Raw genomic sequence first — 26670 nt, forward strand, 5'->3', positions numbered from 1 at the left:
AGTGGTGCGTGCGTGTGCTTGTTTGCAAGCCTGAGAGCATGTGTCTTACGTGTACGTATGACACTCGCAACTGCGTTATGTACGCACGTAACGGGCCCCACGCGGACCACAGCCACCACTGGCTCACTCACCGTGGGCCAGGAAACAAAAGGCTACATCTGTGTAATCCGTCCCTGACGCAACTCTGTGAAGTGGGTGCTAGCATCCTCATCCAGTCTTACAGACTAGCAAGTGGCCCCGGAGAGTCGAGTTGCCCCAGCTAACGTGGGGCAGCATCTCCCTCATCTGGAAGCAAGTGGCTGTGATGAAGGGGCCTGGGGGAAACGTGGTCCCAGGGATGAGGAGCCCCCATGGGCAGGACAAGGGCGAGCACTTCCCAGGTGCCTGCTCCACGCTGTCCACGTGCAAAGTGCTAGCCCTGGGTCTACTCTGTCTACTCGTCGTGACACACGAGATACAGCAGGTGACGGCATGGTTTGTGAAGGTTGGGCAGGGACAAGGGCACGAGCTGGTCTGTCATTGCCACATCCCCGCTGTCCTGAGCAGCCTCGTGCACCTGCTGCTTTGCAACCGCTCCGCGAGAGCCTGGGGCCAACTCCCCTTGGGGGGCTCACGGGTGGGCTGAGCTAGCAGCTGGTGTCGGGTCAGCCCAACTCCCTTCACTCCTGCTGAAGGAGGGAGCTGCAGTGAGAATGCAGTACCCCCTCATCTTTTACCCAAGGCCCCTACATGACCAAGGTCACAGCCAATAGGTAGCAAAAACAGAGTCCTTTTTGCAAAGAGACTTTTCAAAGAAATAGGCTTGTTTTCTATGTCCGAACCCATGTTCTTTCCTCTACAAGGATGTCCCCTACTCACATGTCCATCCAGGGTGGGTGTGGCTGTGAATGCACACAGGGGCCCACGCGTGTGCTGCACATGTTTACCTGGGTTTCTGAGGGGCGTGTGTGCACAATGTGCATGTGCACATGCGCATGTGTATTTTGTGCATGTGCACGTGTGCATATGTTCGTGTGTGTACGTGTGGGTGTATGTGCGTGGGTGTGTGTGTATGCGTGCGCGTGTATCCATATTTCATCATGGTCTATTGTGTCTCCAGTTCCCCACCCCAGGCATGTCCCTGTCACCAGCTCTTAGAGCGGCCCTGGAGACACCTAGCACTTGGTATCCCCCAAGTCAAGAGGAAAGGGAACGCCATGTGAGGACTGAGCCCCTTTTCTGTGCTCCTCAGCCCCCACAGAATTCCACATGAACCACTGAGGGACCATGGGCCACACTTGCGACACAGTACGACCACAGAGCTGAGACCAAGATATCTAGGTCTTCCTTCCATCCAGTGCAGGGTTTCCCAGGCAACCCCAGGGTATGGCAGGTGGGGGCAGCCCAGGCAGGTGCAAGATGTGATGAGCAAGATCCAGGGCTCAGCTCCCACAGCTGCCACCTCTCGGATTCTGGGGACAGCGATCACCAGACCCCATGTTGCAAGTAGCCCATACCATCAACGCAGCACCAGGAGAAAACACACATACACACAAGTAGGCTGTGGGAGAGCCCCCAGTTTTACTGCTTCTGACTGAACACAGTGAGGTCTTTGTGGGACATAGGCCCAGGCTCCCGGTGCCTGGGTAGGGTACTCTTTCCACGCTCTGGCCACGGCGGGAGCTGTTCTCCAAGGGGAGGCTTTTGACCTGATGAGTCCTGGTGTCATCCTGGCTCCGGGTGCCCCCTGAGGCTACTGGCTGGGGCTGGGCAGAGGCCTGGGGGGCTGGTCCCCAGTGAGTTGGATGGGGGGGCAGGCCTCGGGTGAGACACAGTGGGCCTCATGCTCCACCAGGCCTGCGGGGCACTGGCAGCCAGGAACGCAGGGCCTCACACAGCGGGCTGCCAGCTCCCCTGGGGGGACGTGCTGGTTGAAGCAGGTGCGGGGACAGGGCGGGCCACACTCATCGAACACGAAGCCACGGTCCAGGGCACAGCCCACGACTGCAGGTGGAGGGGAAGGCAGGGTCACGGGGGCACCCCGTCCAGACCCGAGCCCTCTGTGCCACCCTCTTCCCCAACTCGCACTGGGCTTTGCCTCCTCACCGCAGAGTGTGGGCCCCCGCCAGGCAGGCGTCACCCCCGCCCGGCGGCAGTGGCTGGCATAGGCCTCCAGGGCGTCACAGAGGCAGGCATCAGCCAAGGAGCCGGGGCCACAGGCACATAGGTCATACACGCAGGCGGCAAAGAAGGGCTCCGGCGGCACCACAGCATGGCAGCGGGCGAATGAGGAAGACGTCAGCACCCCACACCGGGCATTGGCCTCACGCCTGGCTCGGTAACCTGCCGCCCTGCACGGATCCACCTCGCGGCCCTTGGAACATGGCCGGCTAGGTCCCGGCCCTTCTGGGACCTAGGCGGGAAGAGTGACCCTGAAGTGACAGCATCCACTGGCAAGCTGGCCTTGGTGTGCTACGTTCTTCAAAACACTTTCCACCAAATATTTTGGTTTAGCTTCAAAAACCTCCCTACAAGAACAGCAAAGGAAGCACCGGCCACTTTCTCCTTGTCCCCATTTTACAGATGGACAAGCCAAGGCCCAGAGCAGGTAAGGGACTTATCCAAGGTCACACAGCCGGTGAGTGGCAAGGCAGGGCTTGTGGATTTAGATGATGCCTCTTTCAACAGGCTGTCCTGCCTCCCCCAGCACCATGACCCCAAATCATCCTGAAGCTGCAAAGCCCTTCGGTGATCCCCCCGCTTTCCATATAAGCAGGCTGTTCTAAGACTCCCACTCAACTGTGCCTCCCTCAGCCACCCAGCTCCTGTGCCACTCACCTGCCAGCTGTTCCCAAAGGCAGCCTCTGTGGGCAGGAGCAACCCCTCAGGGCCCTGCAGATCATCCTGGGCAAAGCCATTGAAGTTCCCACAGAGCCCACACATCTGGCCCCGGTAGGAGCCAGGCACGCTCACCTCCACCTGAGACTGCCCATCCCACAGCACCTGTGCAGAGAGGCTGGCATTGGGGAGTGGCGAAAGGTAGGGACCCCGTCCTGGCCCCAGGCACTGTCAGCACCCTCCCTGCTGGAGGGGAGGAGAATGGGTGGATAGAGGCCCCCCATGGAGAGGAGGCAGCTCTGGCCCAAGCCAAGCTGGCCCACGCTGTGTGAGTCCTGGGCGAAGACATGAAGAGCTGCCCACACTCTGGCAGGAGGGCACCTTCTCCCATTGGCATCCCTGAGCTGAGCCCCTGGTGAAATGCAAACCCACTTCCAGAGATTCACTTTCTCGTGGGCATTAGGGCCTGACAGAGGACAAAGCACAATTTGAGTCCAGATCAGAAGTATAGACAAGCCTTATTTTACGAATTTACAGATTGTACTTCTTGCTGAAGGCAGGGAGAAATTTACTCTCTGACATGGGAGTTGGAAGGAATCTCAGAAGCCACCTAGGAGACCTCAGTTGACATGCCCCCCAACAGTTCCCCCTTTTTACCAATGAGAAAACAGGCCCAGAGGAGGCTGGTACTGGCCTAAGAGTCCCACTGTGTTGGTGGCTGAACCAAGATTAGAAACTAGGCTCAGAACTCCTTTCACTGCACCCAAGAATCCCAAGATCCCCTCAGAATCCAGCCGAACTTTCTCACCTCCCTGGCCTGACCTGGCCCTGGACCTAGCCGGTATTCCCACTCCCTCTCCAGATACAGAGGCGTGAACCGGTCCGGGGCTCCCACACCCCCACTGGCCCTGGTGGCCGCACCTGGAGCCCTGCCTGGGCGTGCAGGATCACCGTGCGTCTCTGCAGCTCCACGTACAGCAGCGGCTCCTGTAGGAAGGGCAAGGCCACCGGGCGCCCGTCCACCTGGAGGAGGGAGGCAGGAAGGGGGGGTGACGCCGGGACTGACGAGTGGACCGCGGACGGCGCGGGACCGACCTTCCCCGGGTCCACAGCTCTGCTCACCGTGACCGCTCTGCCCTGCAGCAGCCGCACGACCACGTCTCCGAGCAGCACCGCCACCTCCTGGGTCCAGGCCACACCCCTCCGGCCCCGGTTATCGTTGGTCACGTGCACGCTGTGGCGTGAGAGGCCCAGGTGCCGTGGTCAGCAGGGACAGGTGTAGGGAGTTGGGGGAAGGCAGAGGGGGCTGCGCACCTGAAGTCCGCTCCGCGGCAGTCCTTGGCCAGCACATAGCTGCAGCTGCCTTGGAAGTGCAGCAGGCGGCCGTCGAAGGTGCGGTAATGAGGGTCTCCGAAGGCCGTGCAGGAGGCGGGTCGAGGCAGGCAGCGGGGGCAGCAGCTGCCGGGACTCAGGGCGGGGGCCTCGTCCTGGCCTCAGCCCCAGACCGCGTCAGACACATCGCCCTCCCCGCCGTGCCCCACGCAGAGACTCCCCGGGACCGAGGACTCGGACTCCCGCCTCCGGGCTCACCGCGAGCGGGCTCAGGGCGTCGCCTTGTGGCCGCGCCTGGAACTGCACGGCCTCGGGTACCTCCGCCCCACCGCGCGGCGGCCGCTACCCCAGCCCTGCCTCCCTCCTTCCTCCCGCCTCTTCTCACCCGGACGGCGGTGCCACGTGCCCACTCACCCCCACCGCCCTCGACCGCGGCACTCACGGGGCCACAGGAGAGCGGCGGGCAGCGCTGGCTCTGGCAGCGCACCGTGCCGGCCACGCAGGAGCAGGTGGTGCAAACGTCCACGGCCCAGCGCTCCCCGGAGGCCACCGCCCGGCCCTGGTGTGCGCACGACTGGGCGGGGGCTGAGGCGACAGGAGCGGGGTAGGGTCACCTGCCCGTCCCTCGCACTGGGGTCTCGCTCGTCCCCAACCCCCATCGTTCTGGCTGGCACCTTGGCATCGCTCACAGCAGCGGCCGGCCTCTCGCACCTTCGCCCAGCCGTGGGGGCAGGAGAGGGCGGGGCACTCCTCCAGGTCGCACTGCACGTGGCCCCGCTGAGGACAGATGTCACTGCTCTAGAGACCTCCCGCAGAGCCTGGGGGCCCTGGCCTCACCCTTCTGGGGGCCCTCTGGGTCACAGTCTGAGGGAGCAGCCCCTTCTCTCTGCCCCTGCCGCACAAGAACACCCATGTCACGTTCCAGTGGGGCATGAAATCCAGCCCTTAGTTCCTTGCTCCAGCCCACGGAGGCCGCTGCCGGCTCTCGGAGGGGGCGCCTTTTTCTAATTACCTCAAAGACCCCATAGTCACTGGTCCAGTGACTCCTCTATCCACCCATCTGTAAGGCCCTCCGCCCCACCCCATGCCCACCCTACGACCCCCAGCTCACATGGCAGGTGCAAGTAACGCAAGCGTTGCTAGGGTCCTGCCAGCTCTCTCCATCCGCCACGCTCCGGCCCTCGGCCTCCACCACGCATTCTGAGGAGGGAGAAATGAGGATGGGGGAGCATTGTCCTTCCAACCGCATCCTCCTCTCTGGAGCTCACCCTGAAGGCCCACAGCAGGGGAGTGCCCACACCATTCCACAAGCACCCTGATGGTGTCGGTTTCTTCATCCGGTATCCAGATGACCCACTAGATGGCAGGCCCTACCCCAGGGCTCACGTAGAGGAAAGGGTCCTGGAAGCCCAAAGAGCCAGAGGCTGGAACCTTCCCATGGGCCAGCTGCCAGCTCAGTGCAATGCCTGGCCAGTGGGCCTGGGATCCCTGAGCCCACCGACAAGCCTCAGGCGAGGCCTTGAGAATCCAGACTTCATTCCCTGATTTCCTCTACCTTTTGCACCCCAATGAGTAGCCGTTCATTTCTACAAAAGAATGAAGCCTGCATTTGGAGTATACACCCCAGGTTGCCCACATAGCCTTTGGATGCCACCCTTCCTGTCTCCCCCCGGGGCTCATGCTCAGAGGTTGCAGGTCAAGGCTGACTTACCTCGGCACACGGGGCAGCAGCTCCCAGGCGGGGTATGGCGCTCTGATGGGGGACAGCTGAGCTCAGGACAGGCCCGGTGAATGCAGAGCCATGTCAGGTCCTGGGGAAGGGCATGTGAACACCACCGGTAGAGACCAGCAGAGAGGGAGCAGGGTGTAGTTGGGAGCAGGCCTGGGCCAGATATGATATCCGAGATAAGTGGGAGGATGTCAGGGTGAGTGGGGAGCCTGGAGCTGCTGCAGGACAGGGCTTGCTGCCACAGCCTATGGCGGAGGAAGAGAGCGCTTTGGGAGTCCCCGGGGCAGAAGGCTCACCTGGCACCGGCAGGTGTAGCAAGGGTCAGGCGGGGCCAGCTCGGAGCCCAGCAGGCCTTCTGTGCAGTTACTCAGCGCCTCTGTGAAGACAAGAACTCCGTGTTGTGGGGAGAAGGGGGAAGCAGGGGGCAGAAGCCCACTCACCCACTGCGTCCCCGGACTTCTTAGGCCTAGGGCATACTCCTATCCCTAGCACCCTGATGCCAAGAGGAGAAGTCCTCTTTCTTCTGGGGTCAGCGAAGTAAAGTTGGGACTTTTTGAAAAGAACTTCGCAGACTACTAGGGTGGAGGGCCTGGAGATGGACAGGGCGTGGCTTCCTTAGCCTCAGGTCACTGAGGACCAGCAGGATGCCTCACCTGCTCCCTCTGCTACTTCCTTTTATATCACCCGGCTAAATCGGCACAAGGAAGCCCAGAGAGCCAGGGAGATACTCCAGGTTCTAATCCTGGCTCCAGCATTCAGTGCCTGTGCCATTTTGGGCAGACTAACCAAACGCTCTGAACCTCCGTTTTCTCAGCTGTAAAAGGGAACAATAATACCCCTCACTGGGCAACTGAGAATTAAATGGGATACTGTTTATTCAAAGCACCGAGTACAGTGTGCTTTGAGTAAAGCACATTATTATGCATCTACAGCATGCAGTAGATGCATAATAAATGTTAGTCCTCTTCTCTTTTCCTGAAGCACATCCTAGCAAGTGTTGGTAAGAACGGCTCCCCACCTCAGTCTCCCTTTGCTGCTTTCAAGAAGCCCGCGGCCGGCAAAACTCCCGCCCCGCAGCGCCACCTGCTGGGCAAGATGCTCCACAAACTGGCTTCAGAGTCAAGGATCCCCAGTTCCCCCTGGGGGTTGCAGGCCTCCCCTGCCAGGGCATGCGCTTCCAGAATAGTCCACCGGACTCAAGAAAAGGGGAGGGCTGGGGCTGCAGAGGAGAGCTGGGTGGCTCTTCCAGTGTCACTCTGGGGGTGGCCATCCTACCCTCCTTACCCCCATACCCAGCGACTCACGGGCACAGGTGGGACAGCAGTGCTGGGGCCCAGGGGGCAGGAGCTGGCTGGTGGGACAGCCCACCAGGCTGGGACACTGCCGCCGGTGACACTGAATGCTAGGGGGTCCCTCAGGCTGCAGCTACAAAAATGAGTGAGCAAAGGGGGTGGGTCCCAGGCCCTGGAAGCCAAGAGACACCCTCTTTCCCTGGACTCCAGGCCCTTCCATCTGCCTGCTGCACCTCCCCCTGGATGTGTCTTGGGCAGATTAAAGTCCAGTCTGCAGAGACTCACCGTCTCCCCAGGTTGCTTCTCACCCCATGCCCTAATTCCCGGAGGTGATGTCCCCTTCTCTTTCCAGTTACTCGGGCCTGACCCTTCCTGTGACCATTGACCCTCCTGCACTCCTATGCCATCCTCCCCCCTCCCTGCCAAGTCTCCGGGCTTGGGACATCCTACCTCTGTTCACCATTGCCTTCACATGGAATTCCCTAACATGCCCCCCCAACCACTTCCCAGGTATCTCCCTCTACCTCCCATATAGCCCCATCCTACACTCCAGCCAGGAGGGCCTTCCCACTGCCCTCCCCCCCCCCCCGACTCAGTGCCCTTCCCACCCCACACTTCCTGGCCCCGCTTAGCTCCTCATTTCACCCCAAGTCCTGCCTCACCTCCTGGCCACAGGCGCACATTCCTCTCTCTGACCCCCCATAGTGCTTGTGCCCCACAGGGTCCAGGCTGCCCCCTTTACGGTGCCCCACCCCTCAGCGTTGCCATCACCCACCTCACAGACGCACACTTCACACGGGTCTGCCCCAGGCTGGAAGCTCTCCCCTGGTTCATACTTGCGACCCTCATGCTCACAGTCTTGGGGCAGGGGGTGGGGGTAGGAGCAGAACAGGACCAGGGAGGCTTTAGGCTAGCAGGAATGCCAGGGGGTGGGCTTCTCTGCCCCCGCAGTGCCCCTCAGCTCCAGGGATTGGCGTGTGTGCAAGAATGGGGGTCACTTCTCCTAGAAGAGCCCGGCTCTGCCACCCAGTCCAGTACAAAGGAGGGAGATGTTGACCAGGTGCTGCCTCCCTGCCTTCCCCCAGCCGGCCCCAGGCTCCCAGTACCAGAGCATCGAGGGCAGCAGTCGTTGAGCCCTTGGTGGGGCCGGGCACAGGAGATGACACACTGGACGTGAGCACAGGTCACGATGCCCTCATGACACATGCAGGAGGAGCAGGGGCTTTGAGGGTGCACCCAGCTACTGCCTTCAGGGTGCTCCTCCCCATCAGCCAGGCAGCCTGTGTCCCAGGTGGGCAGGGATGAGCTCTGAGGCTTGGTTCTGCCTGTATGCCCTTGTTCCCCCAACCCTGGGTGCTCGGCAGGGCACGTGGGTGCAGAGAGGGGGATCTGCACGGGGGTGGTGAGAAGGTGGCGGGGGGCGGGGCAGAGCTCATGTGGGGGGGGGAGGGGAAGGGCCCTGGCTCAGGGTCAGAACACCTGGGTTCTTATCCCATTCCATGTCTGCTTGCTTGCTAGACCAAGGGCTACAACAAATAGTAGCCCAGTACCAGCAATGGTAGCTGGCATGCAGTAGGTGTGTAATAAATGCATGCGGAAAGAATGAAAGGCTCCATCACTAAGCATGTGCCCAAGGTAACAATGTAGACCCAGATGGCTAAGATGCAAATCCTGACTGCCACCTACTAGCTGCGTGACCCCGGGCAAGTTATGGTACCTCTCTGTACCTTGCTTTTCTCATCTGTAAAATGGGAATAATAATAGTACCTATTTGATAGTGTGTGGGTTAAATGAGATATGTGTCAAGTGCTGAGCTCAGACGGGATGTGCTCAACAAATGTGAATCGTCATTATTATGATGATGAATAGAGTGTCGTTAGGGAGGGGGCAGTTTTGAGGGGGTGATGGTCTAGGCAGGCCAGGGGCAGGGAGAGGTAGGAAGAACTGAAGATAGCAAGGTGGGAGGGCCAGGCAGGCGGACAGGGAGCAGGAGGCCAGGGGAGAGCTAGCAGAGGGAGGTGGGGCAGGTACGGGGCATCGGGCTGGGTGGGGGTGTGTGGCAAAAGCAAGGGGGCAGCCACATGGGGCCGGGCATACCTCTGCAGCGAGGGCAGCAACTGGCCTGCTCTGTGACCTGGAGCGGGCAGGACAGAGGAGGGCACGGCAGCCGCACACAGCTGACCTGGCCGGCCTGCGGGAGATGCCCTTTAGGCCAGGAGCCCCAGCGGCATTGTGGCCCTGCCCCCACCCCGCTCTGCCCCCTCCCTACCATACCTGACAACGACACCACTCACAGCTGCCTGGGGGCCCCTCAAACTCTTCCCCATCCTGGTGCTCCTGGCCCTGGGAGAGGCAGCCTGTGGGAAACACGTTTCCTAGGTGAGGGGCTGTGCCACCTTGCCCTGTCCAACCTCAGGCCTGGCAGACGGGGGGGGGGGCATGTGGAAGGCAGCTCACTGTGGCAAACAGGACAGAAGCAGGGTCCTGGAGAGGGATGGGGGCAGAGAGCTGGAGGACATGGCTTCTTCTGGCAGTGCATGGAACCTTCCTGGGGGAGAGAGGTCACACTGCCACTTCTGAACTCCATGTCGTCACAACCTCAAACCAGGCTACACACGGCCCCAGGGCGGGCTGTCCCTACCAAGCCTGCCAGGTTCCAGCCCCCCTCCCTTGGCCCGGGAGACCAGAATCCAAGCCTCTTCCACCAGATGGTACCCTGGGAGACGGGGGTGGAGGAAACAAGGTCTTCTTGGTCAGAGAGGAGGATCAAGGGATGAAAGGTTACCAGGTTTCCAAAAGGCCACCTCACCTGGCAGGTGCAGAGGGAGCAGCCGGGGTCAAGCGGGTCAGGAAGGGTCTCTCCGGGGGCTGCAGCAACCCCATGATAGAGGCATCCTGGAAGAGCAGGAAATGCAATCAAAGAACATCTGTCCGCGCAGCCCTGCACAGCCACGCACACCTGGGCCGGGTACCTCCACCCCGGCTGGGGGAGACATTAAGTGCGGCCCCCCGAGGCCAGCAAGGTGAGGGTGTGAGGAGAGCCTCCGGCTAGCTGCGAGTAGTGGGGAGGCCAGCAGGCATGAAGGGGCTGAGGACTGGAGCTGGGATCAAAGACTGCTGGCAAGTTTCTGTCTGCACGGCCCGGGGGAAGAGGAGGTGAGGAATATGGGCACTCCTGGAAATGAACGCTCGAGGTGGCCCACGCTCACGATCGTGGGCAAAAGAATCCAGGAGGGAAGGAAGCTGCCTCTCGTAGCTCTTGACTCAAGGGCATGGGAGCCCTCGAACGGGTTTGAGTCTGCTGATGTGACATTTTAGGAAGGCGACAGGACAGTGTAAGAGCAGGAAGTTCTGGAAGTATGAGGCCCAGTTATCTGATGAGCACAACCGTGAGTCTAAGGTGACAGCAGGGACAGACAGGAGGGCATGGGTGGGGTGTGAGGAAAGCACAGGGTATGGGTTTGCTGCGGGGCCATCGCAGGGGAGGGGTGACGGTGGTGAGACCAGGTGACTCTGGGCCCCTGGGAGCTCCAGAAGGGGCAGGAAGGGCCGGTGCTGTCCTACCCTGGCAGGTCGGGCAGCAGTGTCCAGCCGGGGTGAGCGGGAGGCTGCAGCCTGGGGGCTCGCAGGGCCGGCGGCCACACGTCACGAAGCCTCTGAGGCAGGTACACAGATTGCAGGGCTCTCGCGGATCCGGGAACTCTTGGCTGCTCAGGTAGGACTCCCCTAGATACTCACAACCTTCGAGAGGGAGGACGGGGAGGGGCAGGGCAGAGGGCAGAAAGGGTGATAGGTGAGCGGTAGTCCAGTCCAGTCGGGCCTGAGCTGGGGCCTCAAAGACATACCCACCGGGGGGAGGGGAGGGCTTGAGCCAGGCAGCGGAAGGGGGGCAGAGGAGTCTGGGGTGGGGGAGCCGGGCCGAAGCGCAGACCTCCCCCCTTCAGCCTGCAATCTATCGGGAAAAACCCACACAGAATCTGTCCCTAGAGTTAAATACTCAGCAGGCCGCTGCCCAGCCAGAGGCACCACTGTTCCCAAGCTGAGGAGAGCCGGAGATAGCCCGAGATGGCTTAGGAGACATGGTCCAATACTCTTTCCAGCCCTCCGATGGATCAGGGACGGGGCGGGGGTCCCAGGGCGGTGGCAGCCTGAGCCGAGCAGCCCTCTGACTCTTGCTGACCTCTTTTTTTAAAAAGAGAGGGCGCTTCGGGTGATAATGATGTGTCAGGGTTGGCTTATCAAATGCACCCCTGCTGTGGGGGTTATTAATAATGAGGGAGGCTGTGCAGGTGCTGGGACAGGGAGTACGTGGGAAATCTCTGTACCCTCCTCTTACTTTTGCTGTCAACCTAAAACTGCCATAAAGAAAAAAACAAAGTCTTAACAGGAAAGGAAAAAAAAAAAAAGAGGGCTCGTCTGAGTCTCAAAGCTTTGGCACGCAAAGGTGTCTGACTCAAATTGAATGTTTTATTTTTAACTGTATTAATATTTATGGAAATCTTCATTCCTGACAAATCGAATTCATTTACAGTATGATATAAAAACTCCTTCCTAAAAAGATTTAAATTTAAAAGTTAATTTGAAGAAAAATAGTTAACGAAATAAAATTACAGGTGGTAGAGGGTATGTAACAATATTGCCAAGATGGTACAAGGGTGACCAAAGACTGGGGAACTGGGTCTTTTTCCACCGTCTCTTGTTTACAGGAGCTGAAGTTAGAGTTACATTTAAAAATGGTTAAGGTAGTGAATTTTATGTTTTGTGTATTTTACAAAAATACACATTTTTTAAAATGTATTTTTTAATTAAAAAAAAAATGAGGCCCAGAGAGGTTATGTAACTTGTCCAAGGTCACATATCCAAATAGCATCAGCGGCAGGATGACTAAAACCTGACAGCACCAGGTTTTAGTCCAGTGTTTGTTATTATGTGATAGATGTTGTGGACCCACTCTAGGGCAGTAAGGGTGATGCCCACCCAGCCCTCCCAGCCCCTCATGCCCACAGTCCCCTGACCCTCACCGTCACAGGCAGGGCAGCAATCACCCCTGGCAGGAAAGGGGCACTGAGCAGGTGCACAAGTCCTGGGTTCGCAGCTAACGCTGCCCTCCCAGCAGAGGCAGAGGTGGCACGCGGCACTGGGTGCAGGGAAGCGCTCCCCGCTGGCAAACTCCTTCCCCTGGTACAGGCAGCCTGCTGGGGGGGGGGGGGTGGGGGGTGGGGGGGTGGAGAGGCGAGGAGGGCAGGAGCCGGGGCTGTCTGCCAGGCCCGCAGCCTCCCAGGCCCTGCGGACTGGGCACTGTCCCCCTCCCCACCCCCCACGTTCTTAGTGAGAACACCGATGCGGGAGGGGTGGGCTTGGAGGGAGGGTGATACTGGGATGGCGCCGCGGCAGGGCTGGGGAAAGGGCGGCGCCGAGTAAGAGGGCACCAGGTAGGGCGGGGCTCAGGGGCAGAGTCGGAGCGGGCAGGGGGCGGGGCCGGTGGGGGCGCGGCCCAGGCGTTACCCGCGCAGGAGGGGCAGCAGGGCCCCTGGCGCGGGTGGGCGCAGGGCGCAGGCGGGCAGGGTAGCCGCTGGCAGGACGCGGAGCCGTGGAGGCAGAGGCAGAGGCGGCAGGGGTCGTCGGGCAAGGAGAAATGTTCCAGGTGGCGGGCCGGGACCCCGCCGCCCGGCCGCGGGCAGCCCGAGGAGGCGGCTGCAGGGGAGAGCGCGCGTCAGGGCTCCCGGGAGAGGCTTGCCTCCGGAGGCTCCCCGCCCTCTCCCGGCCGGGATCTGCCCGAGGGCTGCGCCTCCTACCCGGGCACTGCGGGCAGCAGTCTCCGGGCAGCAGGACCGGCTCGGGACAGGGCAGCGGAGGGCAGCGGCGGGCGAGGCACTGCACGCTGCCGCTCTGCAACAGGGGGACCACACCAGGCCCGATTAGCGGCGGGAGGCGGAGGAGATCCCCGCGCCTCCTGACGGCCACCCTGGGGCACCGCGCCTGGTGTCCCACGTCCCGCCCCTCCTCCCCGGGGCGGGGGCGGACTCACCAGACAGCGACACTGCCGGCAGGGGTCGGAGGGGTGAGGGAAGTCCGCTCCGTTGGGGTACTCTTTCCCGCCAAAGGCACAGCCTGGGGGATGGGGCAGCTATAGGCCCGGGAGGGGCCCTACGCCTCCCTGGGTATGCTGCCCTTGCAGCCCTAAAAGCCCATAGAGGGGACCAAGCCATCCCAGGAGACAGCTCCCACCCCCCATCCCATCCACCTCACCATTGCAGTCATTCTGGCAGCAGGGACCAGGCAGCGGGTGGGCACAGGGGGCCCTGGGGCAGGCCCGACGCTGGCAACGGGCATGGCCTTCCTGACACTGACATTCCTGGCAGGGGTCTCGGGGGTGGGAGAAGCTCTCGCCATCCACAAATACTCGTTCCTCCAGGATGCAGTCTGAGCATTGGGGCAGGGGGAGGGGCGGGAGTGGCGGCAAGGCCTGACAGTTCTAGGGCTGGGCCGGGTGTCCAGCCATCCTCGGAGTCCAGAGCCACTGAGGAAAGGCCATGAGGAAGCCCCGTGGAGAGAGTGACGGAGGGTCTGTGTAGGCAGGCGTGGGTAGCTCTCTGAGCACACGCTTGTGTGTGTGTGTGTGTATGTGTGTGTGTATTTGAGCCCATTTACCTGCAGGCATGTGTGTTGCCTCTGAGGGGGACGAGCCAGGGAGCTCATGTGTGCAGGTGCGTGTGTTTGTCATACCCACCCTGGCACAGACTCTCCACCAGGGCAGGACTCGGGTCACATTGCATGCCAGCACCAGTCTCCGCATGCCAGACCGAAATGTTTGTTGCATGAACCTGCTTTATACAGAACGATATGCAAATATATCTGACTGGTGGGGGGATTGGAAGAGGAAATATAGAATGGAAGGAAAGAGTCACAGAGTAACACGAAGGGATAAACAAATCTCTACTCTGCCTCCCGCCCATACTCTGTGAGTTCCAGAGAATTCCAAGCTGTGTCCGACTGGAAACAATTCGGAAGGCTGTTGCTTTCTAAGGTATCTGGTGAGCCCAGGGGGCCCTGGGAGAGCTGGGTCCAGGGCCCCCAAGCCAGACAGGTGCAAGAAGCACATACCTGGGCACCTGGGACAGCACTGGCCGGGTCCACTCTGGGGCCTGGCACAAGTTGTGGGAGGGCAGTCAACCAAGGAGCACCTCACAGTCCCCTCCTGGGAGCAGGGGAGAGGGCAATGGGGTTGGGCCCCAGGTGGGGCTCAGCAGGGCAGCACAAGCCCGAGGAGGTACCTCGCAGCGGCAGGTGTGGCAAGGACTATCTGCGTCTGTGAAGTTCTGCCCGTTGGCGTACACTTGGCCCTGGTAGGTGCAGCTCTCACAGCTGGGGCAGCAGGCGCCTGGGTGGGGCAGACTGATCAGAGCCCAGCGAGCCGAGGTGGGCTGGACAAAGCGGGGGAAGAAAGCCAGATCGGGGTGGAGCACTCACCGGGGGGCTGGGTAGGGTGCTGGCAGGGGGCTGGGGAGCAGAGCACCGCCCCACACATGGGCACGCCATCATGACAGGCGCAGGCCGTGCAGGGCTGACCATCAGGCTCCCACTGGACCCCCTCGGCAAACTCCTCTCCATCGAGCACACAGGCTAGAGCGAAGGGGGCTGTCACCAGGGCAACCTGGACGCCTCCAGCCATACCTGACCTTCCCAGACCACTGGACCCTGGCTTTGCCATCCCCATGGTGGCCTCTGAACACACACCGGACTGGTTGGTGGGCCTTGCAGCGCCCCCCTCACTGTGAAGGAACCCCTTCCATCTGCAGCGGCTGGACGCAGCCCTCTTGTGAAGCTGTTCCTCCTTCTCCCCCTCCCCACACCTACCTGGGCAGAGCTGGGAGCCAGAGGCAGGCAGCGTGCAGGGGGCAACTGGGCACTCCTGCTCCTCACAGGAGACCTCGCCAGCCTAGGAGGGACGTTGGCTGAGGGTCCTCAAGGGCTGACACAGATCTGGGGCATGAGAGGGCGGGACTGGCTACCTGGCAGGAGCAGCGGATGCAGCGCCCACTCTCTTGGAGTCTAAAGGTCTCCTCACTCTGATACTGGTGTCCCTGGTACTCACAGCCTGGACAGGAGGACAGGAGGCCCAGGGCGGGGGACAGAGCTGGAGGCTGCGGTGAAGCCTCACACCACCTCAAGGCAGCCACCGCCCACCCTGATGTGCCCGGCTCCCCTACCTCCAGGATCCCGGGGCCCAGTTGGCCATGAGAAGGGGAGGTGAGGGCGTGGTGATGGGAGCTCAGGCTTATCAAGGCCTTCTCCCGTACTGTAGTGCAAGGGGCTTCCTATAGGTCCCACCCCTGAGCCTCTCCGGGGCCAGGGCCTGCCCCTCTTCAGGTGACTTGAGTCCCCAGCTCACCGTCACACACTGGGCAGCACTGCCCAGGGATCCTGCCTGGGTGTCTGCAGGGCACAGGTGGGCAGGGCAGAGGCTCACACTGGATGCTCCCATTCTGCCGATAAGGCCTGGTCAGCGTTCGAGAGGCAGGCCTGGGAGCCAGCCCCTCCCTGCCAGGCAGCCACACTCACAGCGCAGCGGCAGTGTGAACAGGGGTCCCCAGAGCCCACCGGCTCTCCGCTGTGGTACTCCCGCCCGTTTAGGAAACAGCCTGTTGGGGAAGAGGGTGCCTCAGACCCTCCTCAGGAACGCCCCCAACACACGCATACTGCTGCACGTCCTGGCCCTGGGCTTCATGGGAGCCCGAGCTGGGCCGACCGTGGGCTCTCTGAACGCCCGCCTCAGGCGCCGCTCACTGACTCACCATCACACAGCGGGCAGCAGGTGCCTGGCAGGGGCCGCGCAGGGTACGGGCACAGGCTGGTGCACTCTTGCTGGCGGCACTGAACGTGGCCCTCCTGGGAGGGGGTGGAGGGGGCGGAGGGGGCAGGGGAAGGGGCCGGTTAGAGCTCCGTCAAGTGGCAGAAACAGCAATTGAGTCCCTGCGATCCACTTATTAGATATTGTTACGGGTTGAACTGTGTCCCCCCCCAAATTCATAGGTTGAAGTCCTAACCGCCAGCGTGTCAGAACGTGGCCTATTTGGAAACAGGGTCATTGCCGATGTAATTAATTAAGATGAGGTCATCCTGGAGTGGGATGGCCCCTCCAATAACTGTGTCCTTGTGAAAAAGGGAAATTTGAACACACACACACGCACACACACGCACACACACACGGAGGGCAACATGCAAAGATGAAGGGAGAAGCTGAGGGATGCCAAGGATCGCCAGCAAACCACCAGAAGCTAGGAGAGAGGCCTAGAACAGATTCCCCGTCACAGCCCTCAGAAGGAACCAAACCGGCTGACACCTTGATCTTGGACTTCTGATCTCTTGAACCACAAGACGATACGTTTCTGTTGTTTAAGCCAATCCGTTTGTGCTACTTTGTTATGGTGGCCCTAGGAAACTAATACAGATGTATAACCCAGAATGTTACTGAAGCACTCTGTGACTCAGTTTACCCATCTGAGAAAAGACAATAATAGTTCTGTCCTCGGGCACCTGGGTGGCTCAGTCGTTAAGCGTCTGCCTTGGGCTCAGTCATGATCCCAGGGTCCTGGGATCAAGCCCCACATCGGGCTCCCTGCTCAGAAGGGAGTCTGTACCTCCCCCCTGCTCGTGCTCTCTCTCTCAAATAAATGAATAAAATCTTAAAAAAATATAGTTCTGTCCCCACAGCCTGTTATGGGAATGAAATGAGATGCGGTGCCTGGTGTGACCTCCACCTCTGGAAGCTGGCAATCCGACTGTAGCTGCTGTTACCCCCCACGGCCCTTCCCACCCAGACCCCACCCCTTGAGCTCACACCTGCATCGGGGCCCTCCACGGCCAGTCCCATAAGTGGCCAGCCAGTCACTCTTCTCACAGGTGTTGGGGAGGGTGGTCTGTGTGAGCAGGGATGGGGAGCACATCCTTGCAGAGGGGGTGGGTGCAACCATTTGGGTCGCTGAAGTGAAATCTCATAGGCTGGGGGGCTTATAAACAACAGAAATTTAGTTCTCACAGTTCCAGAGGCTGGGAAGTCCAAGAGCCAGGTGCCAGAAGTGTCTGGGAAGGACCTGATTCCAGGTTCCTAGACACCTGTCTTTTCAATGTGTCTTCACATGGCTGAAGAGAGGAGGAGCTAGCTCTCTGGGGTCCCTTCTACAATGACACTAATCCCTTTCACAAAGGCTCCACCCTCGTGACCTAAACACCTCCCAAAGGCCCCACCTCCTAATACCAGTACCTTGGAGGTTAGGATTTCAACATATGAATTGGGCTGGGTGCGGGGGAACACAAACATTCAGTCTATAGCACCTGGAGTGTCTTTCCTCGTTTCTCCCTGCTTAAATTCTACTCACCCTTTAGGGCCTAAACCCATCCCTCCCAAGAAGATTTTCCAGATCTGTGCTAACATAACACAAGTCACAAGTCACTTTAAATACTCTAGTAGTCAAATTTCAAAAAAGTAGAAAGAAGCAGATAAAACTAAATTTTAAGATACTCCATTCAACTCAATATATCCAACAGTTATTTCAACATACAATCAACATAGAGTATTAATGAGGTATTTTATATTCTTTTCTTTCATATTAAGTCTTTAAAATCCCATGCATATTTTACACTCCAGCCCATCTCAGAGTGGATGGCCCCATTTCCAGGGCTCAGTGGCCACACGCAGTAGGTTACAGATTGGACAGCCCAGTTCTAGATGGCTCGAGGAAATCTGCATTTCTCTCTCCCCGGAGCTGTTGCTGCCTGTCCTATCCTGCCCTGTCTCACTCCTGGAGCTTGCGAGCTCTTTGAGTACCTTCAAAAATCCATGCTGCATACCTGATATGCTCAGAACTTGGCACACAGATAGGCACAGCCCCATCCCCCAAGCCCCCGCCTCACAGAGCCCAGGATCAGGTCTTCTCCACCTCTGTCCCCTCCCAGGGCCTATGGGACGTGCTCAGTGAAATGAAGGAATGAATATGGTGGGCCTGGGGTGTGGGAGCAGCGGCGGGGCTCACCAGGCACTGGCAGATCCGGCACGGGTCCCCAGGAGCAGTCCACTCTTGGCCATGCTCCCAGTGAGAGTCACCTTCTGCGCAGCCTGGGGTGGCGGTGAAGATGGGCAGAGAGGAAGCCTAGTGGCAGCCTGCCTGGCTGCCGGCTTCAGGCTGCCCCCACCTTCCTCCACATGCCCTCTGGGGGCTCTCTCCTGAGCCCAAACCAGACCACGTCATGCCTCTGCCTAGGCTCCTGGGGGCTCCCAGGGCACCAGACAGGGTAAGACCCAAGCTCCTTAACCTGCCCTTCCAGGCCTCCCAGGACCCAGCGGGGCCACGCCCTCCTCCCCTTGCTCTCAGCCTCCCCGCATCTCTCACTGCAGGCTTTGGCCATTCGTGTGTGCTTGCACCTTACCCCCAACACACACCCACCTCACACTGTCAGTCCCACACCTTTGTGCAAGCTGTCCTCTCTTCCTGAGATGCCCTCTGCCTTAATTCCTCCCTTCACCTAGCTAACTGCTCTTTATCCTGAGGGTTCACTCAGGACACGCTGTCTCCGGGACGCTCTCCTTCCTGTGTCTAGGTTGGATTGGGTCTCCTTCCTCTGAGTTTCCACAGTACCTGGCACCTGATTCTCATCCTGCCTTTGCGATAGCACTGGTGTGCGACTCAGCATCACCCTCTAGTGGTCTGCCTGGAGGGCCCGCCTGTGTCCTCCGTGCCCAGAGTAGGTAATAATGGTCAACATTTATCAGGGTATAGAATGTCATTATCCGGGCGCCTGGGTGGCTCAGTTGGTTAAGCGACTGCCTTCGGCTCAGGTCATGAACCTGGAGTCCCGGGATTGAGTCCTGCATCGCGCTCCCTGCTCGGCGGGGAGTCTGCTTCTCCCTCTGCCCCTCCCCCCATCTCATGTGCTTTCTCTCTCTCTCATTGTCTCTCTCTCTCAAATAAATAAATAAAATCTTTAAAAAAAAAGAATGTCATTATCCACACCTCACAAATGGGGAACTGAGGCACGGAGTAACTCCCTCAGAGGCACACAGCCATGACGTGGCAAGGGCAGAATCTGAGCCCAGGCACCTTGGCTCCAGAGCAGGCTTGACCGGGCATCGCTCCCCCACTGACCAAACCCCCCAGGTCAGAGCCAGCAGAATGAGCTCTGTTGTGGAAGAAATGGCGTGACTTCCCTGTCGGGAGCTCCACCAGGGAAGGGTCAGGGCTCTTACCTTGGCAGGTCGGGCAGCAGCGCCCAGGCCTTGGGACCGGCTCAGGGCAGGGGCTGGGCGGACACTTCATGGGCACACAGTGAACCAGGCCACTCTGTAATGCACAGATAGCTGGCTCCCAGAGAGGGCGGGGTGGGCAAGGGTCCGACACCCTTGGGGGGGCTGTGGGGCTCAGGGACGGGATGGAGGGGAACCTCACCGGCAGCAGGCCTTGGAAGGTACATGAGGGGATGAAAGAGCAGCAGGGGTGGCCCAAGGTGGGGCAGAGAGTAAATAAGGAGGAGCAGGGCCTGGACAAAGGGGGGGTGGTGGGACTCACCAGGCAGGAGCATTGGAGACAAGGGTTGGAGCTGGACAGGAAGTTGGCCCCCTCTTCATAGGACTGCCCCTCATATTCACAGCCTGGGGAGGGTTGCCAGGATGACAGGCTGGTCAGCAGAGAGCAGGGTGAGTGGACATCACCCAAGGGTGGGCATGACCCCAAGTAGGTACTGGACCCTCGGGGGCTGAGGGGGTGGAGGGGCAGGGCAGGGCGGGAGGTCACCTGGCCGGCAGACGGGGCAGCACTCCCCAGGCGGGGTATAGCTCTCCAGGCAGTTGAGCTCTGAGCATGAGGGCCCCTGGCACCGCACGGTCCCTGCCTGCAGGGCAGACACTGAGCCCTCCCTCCCTCTCCACTGCCCACGCTCACTTACTCTGCTGGCCAAGGGGGCCTAGCAGGCTGCAGCCTCGACGCCTGGGGGGCGGCAGCAGCTCTGTCGGGCCCCCGGATTGGGCTTGACACTGCCAGGCCGGGGGTATGCCGAGCATCAGGGATGTGCGTGGTGGCCGGGGCTGGGCTCTGATTCCCTTACCTGGCAGGTGCAGATGACACAGGGCTCTGGATGCCACGTTTCCCCAGCCCTGTGGCCTCCAGGGCAGCCTGTAAAACCGGGGCCAGGCCCCCGAGTAAGAGACCCATAGTACTGGAGCAAAACATCAAAGGGCACCATTCAGGCGATAACCAGAGATTTTTATGCTTACTACAAGTTTCCAGCAGATGGCAGTCAAGTGTCTGACTCAAACATAATCAGTAGATTTCCATTATTTTACCATAGAAGTGTTGAGGAAAGGGTGCCTTTTCAAAAAATTTCACCGAAGATATACGAGCTAGCAGTGGCCTCGAGGCACCTCATATCCTGAAAGCTCTGTGCGTGTGCGCGTGTGTGCGTGCATGCATGAGGGCATGTGCGTGTGTGCGTGTGTGTCTCTTGTCTTTGAGATCCATCAGCTCCAGAGACTCCCCTCCTCATCTCGGGCCAAGACTCCGAGGCTCCATTTCCAGACCCCACTGGTCCCCTGAGCCCCTGACCCACCCTTCACACGACCAGCTGATATTCTGCTAGATAAAATATAGGATGCTCAGTTGAATTTGAATTCCATACAATCTATACTTTTTTTTTAGTATAAGTATTTTCCAAATATTGCAGGAGACATACTTACACTAAAAAAGTATGTGTTGTTTATGTGCGAAATTCCAGTTTAACAAGGCATCCCGTATTCTCTTTGCTAAATCTGACAACCCTATTCCTTGACTACGAGCTAGTAACATCCCTCAGCAGGGCCACTGCGTCCATCTCCTCCCACTTCTCTTCACGGCCCTGGCACCACTGCCTTCCTAGCTTCCTACCATTCCCTGGGATCTGACCAGTCGCCTGTGCTTTAGAAGCACCACTCCCTCCCTCTGAAGCCACTGCCATCCCTAACTCCCTGGCTCCATGCCTAGATGACTACTGTACTAGCCCACTAACTGGTCTTTCGCATCTAGCCCAAACCAGATGAATATTCCTACAACACTCCTTTGAACAGGCCACATTCTGGCTCTGCAGCCTTCAATGGCTCCCCATTGCCCCCAGAAGAAAGTCCAAGCTCAAGGCTTATAGCAGGCTCTTCCCACTGGGCCTTTCCAGACGGATTTCCTACAACACACCTCTCCCCACCCTGTTCTTGTGCCCGAAGGGCCATTGAGTACTGTCTCCTTCCGCTGAAATCACTTTCCCTTGAAGGTGCGGCTCAGATGACCCGCCCGGACACAGTCTTGAGTGGAGCCCCCTGCCTTCCCACCATCTCCTCCAGCAGCTAACCACACACTGCCCTCCTATAGTTCTTTTAATCTGGTTATTGGATCTTAAATCTTGTGTTGTATTAGCTTTCCGTTTATCTTCTCAACTAGGTTAGAAGCCCCCTGAGGGCAGGAAAAAGGTCGTACAGAGGCTCTGTACAGGCCAGGGTCCGTATTTGCGGGCTGTGCTTCAGTTCTGAATTCCCTGAACCACTGCCAGAGTGAGTGGGCAGGCACCCTCTGGGCACGTGGCGGGGGGGGGCACACGGTGCCTCTGGGGGCCCCCAGAATGAGTGCAGGAGGTGGGGCTGGGGCTGGCGGGAGGCTGACCTGGCTCACAGTGTGGACAGCATGCTCCCAGCTCCGGGCAGGGTCCCCTTGGGCAAGGCTTCTGGGTACAGTTTACGGCCCCTCCCTGTGGGGAAGCCGACAGGTGGCTGCATGGCGTCAGAACACTGAGGGCCCGGCCTCCGGACCCGAAAGGTCACCCTCGGCCGGCCGCGACACAGTGGAGGAGCAAGAGGCTGAGGTGGCTCAGGGTACATGGGCTACCCTCAGTCCGAGGGCAGAAAAGAGACATCCTACCCCCACCCCCATCATCTCCTGCTGCTCTGGAGCCCCAGAAACCGTCTCTTCCCAGTGCCAGCAAGTTCCCAGAATGGAGAGGTCCTAGGAAGGGAACTGAGAGCTTCCTCAATGGAGGAGCGAGGAGGGAAAGGCTGGAAGAAGGTGGATGTGGAGCCAAGTGAGGGAGACCAGGCGGGTAGATGACAGGGACAGACGGATAAGCAGGGACAGGGAGGGTCCACAGGTGAGGGGGTGATGTAGGAAGACAAGCAGCTCCATCCCCTCTGCTCTCCATGCCACTGTTTGCCAGGCCCAAATCAGAGGGGCTTGGGGCCCCCCCACCATGTGTGTGTGTGGGGGGGGTTGAGCTCCAGAAAACAGAGCCACTTGGAATCAGCAGGAGCCACTGGTGGCAGGGCTTTGGGGGAGGGGCGGGCAGACCCCATCACTCAACTTCCAGCACACGAGGCTGCAGTGACTGGTAACTTAAGTGAGGCAGGTGAAGGGGACAGGTATGGGATATGCAGGTGGGTCATGGGAACTCACCAAGCAGTGGCAGGTGGTGCAGGCGTCTGGGGAGAAGGTCTCCCCATTGCCATAGGCTTGACCGTTGTGGCTGCAGCCTGGGGAGGAGACAGGCCGTCACTTAGGCACTCAGGGCCATCCCCAGGTGCCCAGGTGGTCCTGGCAGGCAGATAGAGTGGCACTCACCATGGCAATGGGGCAGGTCGGGCTTGGGCTCACAGTGCACAGCCCCGTCCCGGCAGACACAGGCTGTGCAGGTGTCAGGCTCCCAGCGAGCGCCCTTGGGCCAGGCCCGCCCCAGTCCCCAGCACTGGGCAGAAGCGGGGCGGCATTCACAGGACTCCAGCCGCCTCACCCTCACCTGCAGCTCCTTGTTCTGGGAGAAAGAGGCGGAGGGGAAGGTAGGAGGTGCTGGCTCAGCTCCACCCCATCCGACACATCTGGCAGATATGTGGGGTGTGAAGACTGAGCAGGGCGAGAAGGCAATTTGACTGTTCCAGGGCACAGGTGGGTCCCTTCCAGGCAGCACCTAGTTTACCCACAGTTCTCAAGATCTGGAGTCTGGACAGGCTCCTAAGGGAGCCCGGGGCCCCCAGACCTCTCCTTTGGACAGAAGTGGACCAATCCCCTCTCCCCAACCATTAAAGACCTTTATCCATCCCAAATCCTTTCTGATGAGGCCTTATGTATAGTAGGTGCTCCATAGCGTTGGCCAAATACATGAAAGAACATGAACATCTAAATTGATGAAACCAATACTCTGGAAGATTCTTCATTTGTATGAACGAATCAATATTAAGAACCGTTCATATAAGAACTTCTCCATGTGCATTTAAAAACCAAACTCTATTTTACAGTTCCCGCCCCCCCCCCACCCCAGCCCAACCCTTCTTTCCTCTAAGGACGCAAGACCTGCCCTACCCGGCACAAACCCACCGGCCTCGCACGCTACCTGCTCTCTGAGCGCCATCATCTGGGCCTCCAGCCTTCCCAGCCGTTCCTCCAGGGGGCGCCCCTGCTTGTGGGGGGCCCCAGCAGGGGCTGAGGCGAGGACAGGCCCCTGCTGCCCGTTGTCGTGGATGTCAGCAAGCTCAGGGGGCTCCCTGAGGATGGCCCCACCTGAAGGGGACAAGAATCCAAGGTGGGCTTGTGGGTGAGGGACTGACAAGCTTTCCTGGGTCCTGTCTTCCGAACGCTGCAGGGGAGGAGGGGCACCTGGGCCCCACCCCTGTCCACCTGCCCACTCACCTTCCAGAGAAGGAGATTTGGTCTGTGAGGGTGCCGGAGTGAAAGCGTGGAAGGAGAAGGGAAAAGGTGGACAAAAGGGACCCAGACCAGCTTTCCCAAGTAGCAAGGACCCCTGTCGGTATCAGCCCCAGGACCCTGACCTGCTGGGGCCATGGGGAGAGTATCTAGGCCAGGGCCTCCCTGCAGCCTCCCATATGCTGCAGGGGTCTCCCGCCATGGGGAGCGGGTCAGGGTCCCCCATCTTTATGTGCGCAGGGTCTTGGCCAGGGTGAGCCTTCGGAGCTGACCAGTCAGGCTGGGAGGGGCCAGTGTGGGCTGCAGTGCAGGGGAGGGAGCTGGCCATGTGAGCGCCCCGGGCCCTCCAACTGCCGGTCCTCACCCGTCAGCGAAGGCGCTGTAGCTGGAGCGGGTGCACAGCGAGGGGCGGGGTGGCTCCTCCCTCTGCTCCACCCCCACCCCGCCCCAGCCTTGCCTCTATTTCCAGGCCCCCGGTGGCGGGGCCGCGGGACCCCACATCGGGACCTCACAGTCTGTATCTGACAGAGGTCCTTGCTACTTGGGAAAGCTGTCTGGGTCCCTTTTGTCCACCTTTCCCCTTCTCCTCCTTCCACGCTTTCCCTCCAGCACCGTCCCAGACCAACTCTCCTTCCCTGAAAGGGGGGTGGGCAGGTCGACAGGGGTGGGGCCCAGGGTGCCCCTCCTCCCCTGCAGGGTTTGGAAGACAGGACCCCACACTGGGCAGGGGGAGCTCCAGAAGGTGGAACTTGGCTGCATTTCTTGAAGGGTTTAGGGAAGGGGTCAGCAGGGCCCCCACTAGCTTTCAAGGCACCAAGCCGAACAAAGACAGCCTAACCCTGGTTTTTGATGACACTATGTTAGAGAAAGGGGTTCCTCTGAGTTCAGGCCTGGGGTTGAACAGCCATTTCCACCTCACTTGAATCCTTCCCGTGCAGTCAGAAAAGTGAAAACCAGGGGTGGGTGGGTGGGGGGGCTGTAGGCTGACTCCACAGACCTCCGATAGACCAGATTCCTCCTCTGGGTGGGGGTGGGCAGAGGAGGGTCTGGAGGAGGAAGAGGAGGAGGGAGAGGGGAGGGTCTTCCCTGCAGAGGCAGCGAATTATGAGGCCAGGTCTGGGGTGGCTAAAAGGGTTTCTCGTAGACACTAGTCCTGTGAGGCAGGGGACTATGTCACCCACTCCCCTCCCCCACTCCCCCAAGCGGGGATTGGAGAGTCTCATTTGAAACCTAAATTATCTTCTTTCTTCCAAACCTGCTTTGGCCCGAATTCCTTGGCTTTGTTGCTGCCATCCCCACGGACTCTGATATCAATCTGGGGCTCGGTTTCCCTCTTTTGTGCCCCCCCAACCCATCAGCCTCTGGTCTTATCCGGTTGTCCCCAGCCCTCTCCCCTCTCTCCACTCAGGAGGCTGAAGTCAGAGCCGTCCTCCCTGCCTCCACCTGACACCACTTCTCTAAGTCACACATCTGAAGGTTCCCAGCAGCAAGTCCAAATGTGACCTTTTGCAAACGCCACCCATCTTTTCAGCCTGCCGCACTACTCCCCACGTCCAGGTTCTAACGCCCCCAACAAATGCGGGCACTCAAGCCTCTTGTGCACATTCCCATTCCCTCCCTAGCTGGGTATCCCGTCACCTGGAACTCGGTAGGGCTCCTGTAGGTGGCGTTCTTCCCCGCCCTCTGCAGGGCAGCTGAAAATAGATGAGGGCTCAGCATCTTAAACCCTCCGTCCCAGCTTGACACCCCCACACCCACGGTCTCTCCTCTCAGGCCACACCTCCAGGTCTACTTCAGCAGCACAATAAGGGAGTCGGGGAGAGGGTGGGGGTCCTTTGGGACCCTCCGGGAAGACACGGCCAGTCCCTTGCCTGGAGAGACCGGCAGAAAGAGCTCCAGATTGTTTCACAGAGCCTGCTTGCTCCCCATGGAACTGTCCTCGGCTCCCCTCTCCCTAGCCGGCTGCCAAGTCCTTGCACTGACCCCTCTAGTCCTGCCTGCCCCCACCCCAGAAGGCCAGACACAGACTCAAAGTCTGCTCCCATAGCGGGCCTCCTTCCCCCCTCCCCTTCTCAAGACAAATAATTAACTTCAGACTCCCAGATTCCAGGGCAGCCTCTCCCCCACCGCTGCCTGCAGGAATTCCTCCCGAGCCATTGCAGGAAGCCCCCCCCCGCCCCCTGCCCCGGGCTCCGGGCCCCAGCCTCCGTGCGCGCCCCCACGCGGGCTCCTCCACCGAAGGGGAGGACTGAGGCCGGCCCGGGAGGCGCTCGCACCCCGCGGCGGGAGGTCGGGAGAGGCAGCCTGGCCTCAGCTCCTTCCCTGGGGCTGGGCTGAGTGAGAAACGGGGTCCCGCCGGGCCGCCCCCGAGCCTTCGGCGCCCCGACTTACCTCTGCCCGCCGCCGAGACCAAGGCCAGGCTGGTGAGCTGCAGGATGAGGGGCAGCGGAGCCGCCCGGGGCCCCGCCATGCTCGCTCCGCCTCGCTGTCTGTGGTGGCGGCTCCGCAGGCGCTGGGGGAGGCGGGGTGGGGACACACCAGGCCGCCTCCCACCCAGTCTTTGTTCAGGGAGGGCTTCTGGAGTCTGTCATCCTGCCTGGGGGCGCGCGCCTCCCCAGTGGGCACCTCGAGCCCAGCGCCGTCCTGACCCCAGCCCTGTGGCAGAGGGCAGCGCCTGGGGAGCAGCCCCCGCCCCGCAAGAAGCTGGGACCCTCTCCTGCCTATGGTCCCTGGTGGAGACCCTGACAATAAACACAAATTTATCACTCTGAGGCCCTGGGACAGCTGGTTTTCCTGCCTC

The 26670-nt window shown here is 59.9% G+C and overlaps 1 protein-coding gene across 1 annotated transcript; it reads right to left on the reverse strand.

The window, feature by feature from the left end:
* Positions 1–1541: 1541 nt before the first annotated feature.
* Positions 1542–26340, reverse strand: KCP (kielin cysteine rich BMP regulator). Its single transcript, XM_088018635.1, has 42 exons — positions 26262–26340; positions 23560–23726; positions 22794–22983; positions 22629–22705; positions 21753–21930; positions 20269–20336; positions 19959–20055; positions 19734–19816; positions 19415–19508; positions 18204–18286; positions 15966–16059; positions 15733–15812; positions 15563–15656; positions 15183–15268; positions 15028–15109; positions 14641–14793; positions 14445–14551; positions 14275–14368; positions 13420–13593; positions 13199–13281; positions 12966–13059; positions 12676–12864; positions 12192–12362; positions 10735–10911; positions 9980–10065; positions 9628–9718; positions 9445–9527; positions 9268–9361; positions 8277–8450; positions 7946–8028; positions 7183–7303; positions 6175–6254; positions 5861–5960; positions 5261–5349; positions 4824–4926; positions 4592–4734; positions 4132–4304; positions 3940–4051; positions 3739–3840; positions 2818–2982; positions 2086–2392; positions 1542–1983 (listed from the first exon to the last, which is right to left on the reverse strand). Exons 1-42 carry the CDS (start codon positions 26338–26340, stop codon positions 1733–1735), a joined length of 5151 nt encoding a protein of 1716 aa, XP_087874761.1. The 3' UTR covers positions 1542–1732.
* Positions 26341–26670: the final 330 nt, after the last annotated feature.

The sequence above is a fragment of the Eumetopias jubatus genome, unplaced genomic scaffold (genome assembly GCF_037043125.1).
Source record: "Eumetopias jubatus isolate StellerSeaLion01/CBP00866 unplaced genomic scaffold, mEumJub1_p1.0 scaffold_14, whole genome shotgun sequence".
Lineage (NCBI taxonomy): Eukaryota > Metazoa > Chordata > Mammalia > Carnivora > Otariidae > Eumetopias > Eumetopias jubatus.

Excerpts from the sequence above, each read along its gene's own strand:
- KCP (XM_088018635.1), bottom strand. The coding sequence starts at position 26,340 with ATGGCGGGGCCCCGGGCGGCTCCGCTGCCCCTCATCCTGCAGCTCACC. Across the intron at positions 14,369-14,444 it reads GCCACACCTGCCGCTGCGAG|GAGGGGACTGTGAGGTGCTC; the intron begins GTACCTCCTCGG and ends CCCTGCTCCCAG. Across the intron at positions 9,528-9,627 it reads CTTCTGTCCTGTTTGCCACA|GCTGCCTCTCCCAGGGCCAG; the intron begins GTGAGCTGCCTT and ends TGTTTCCCACAG.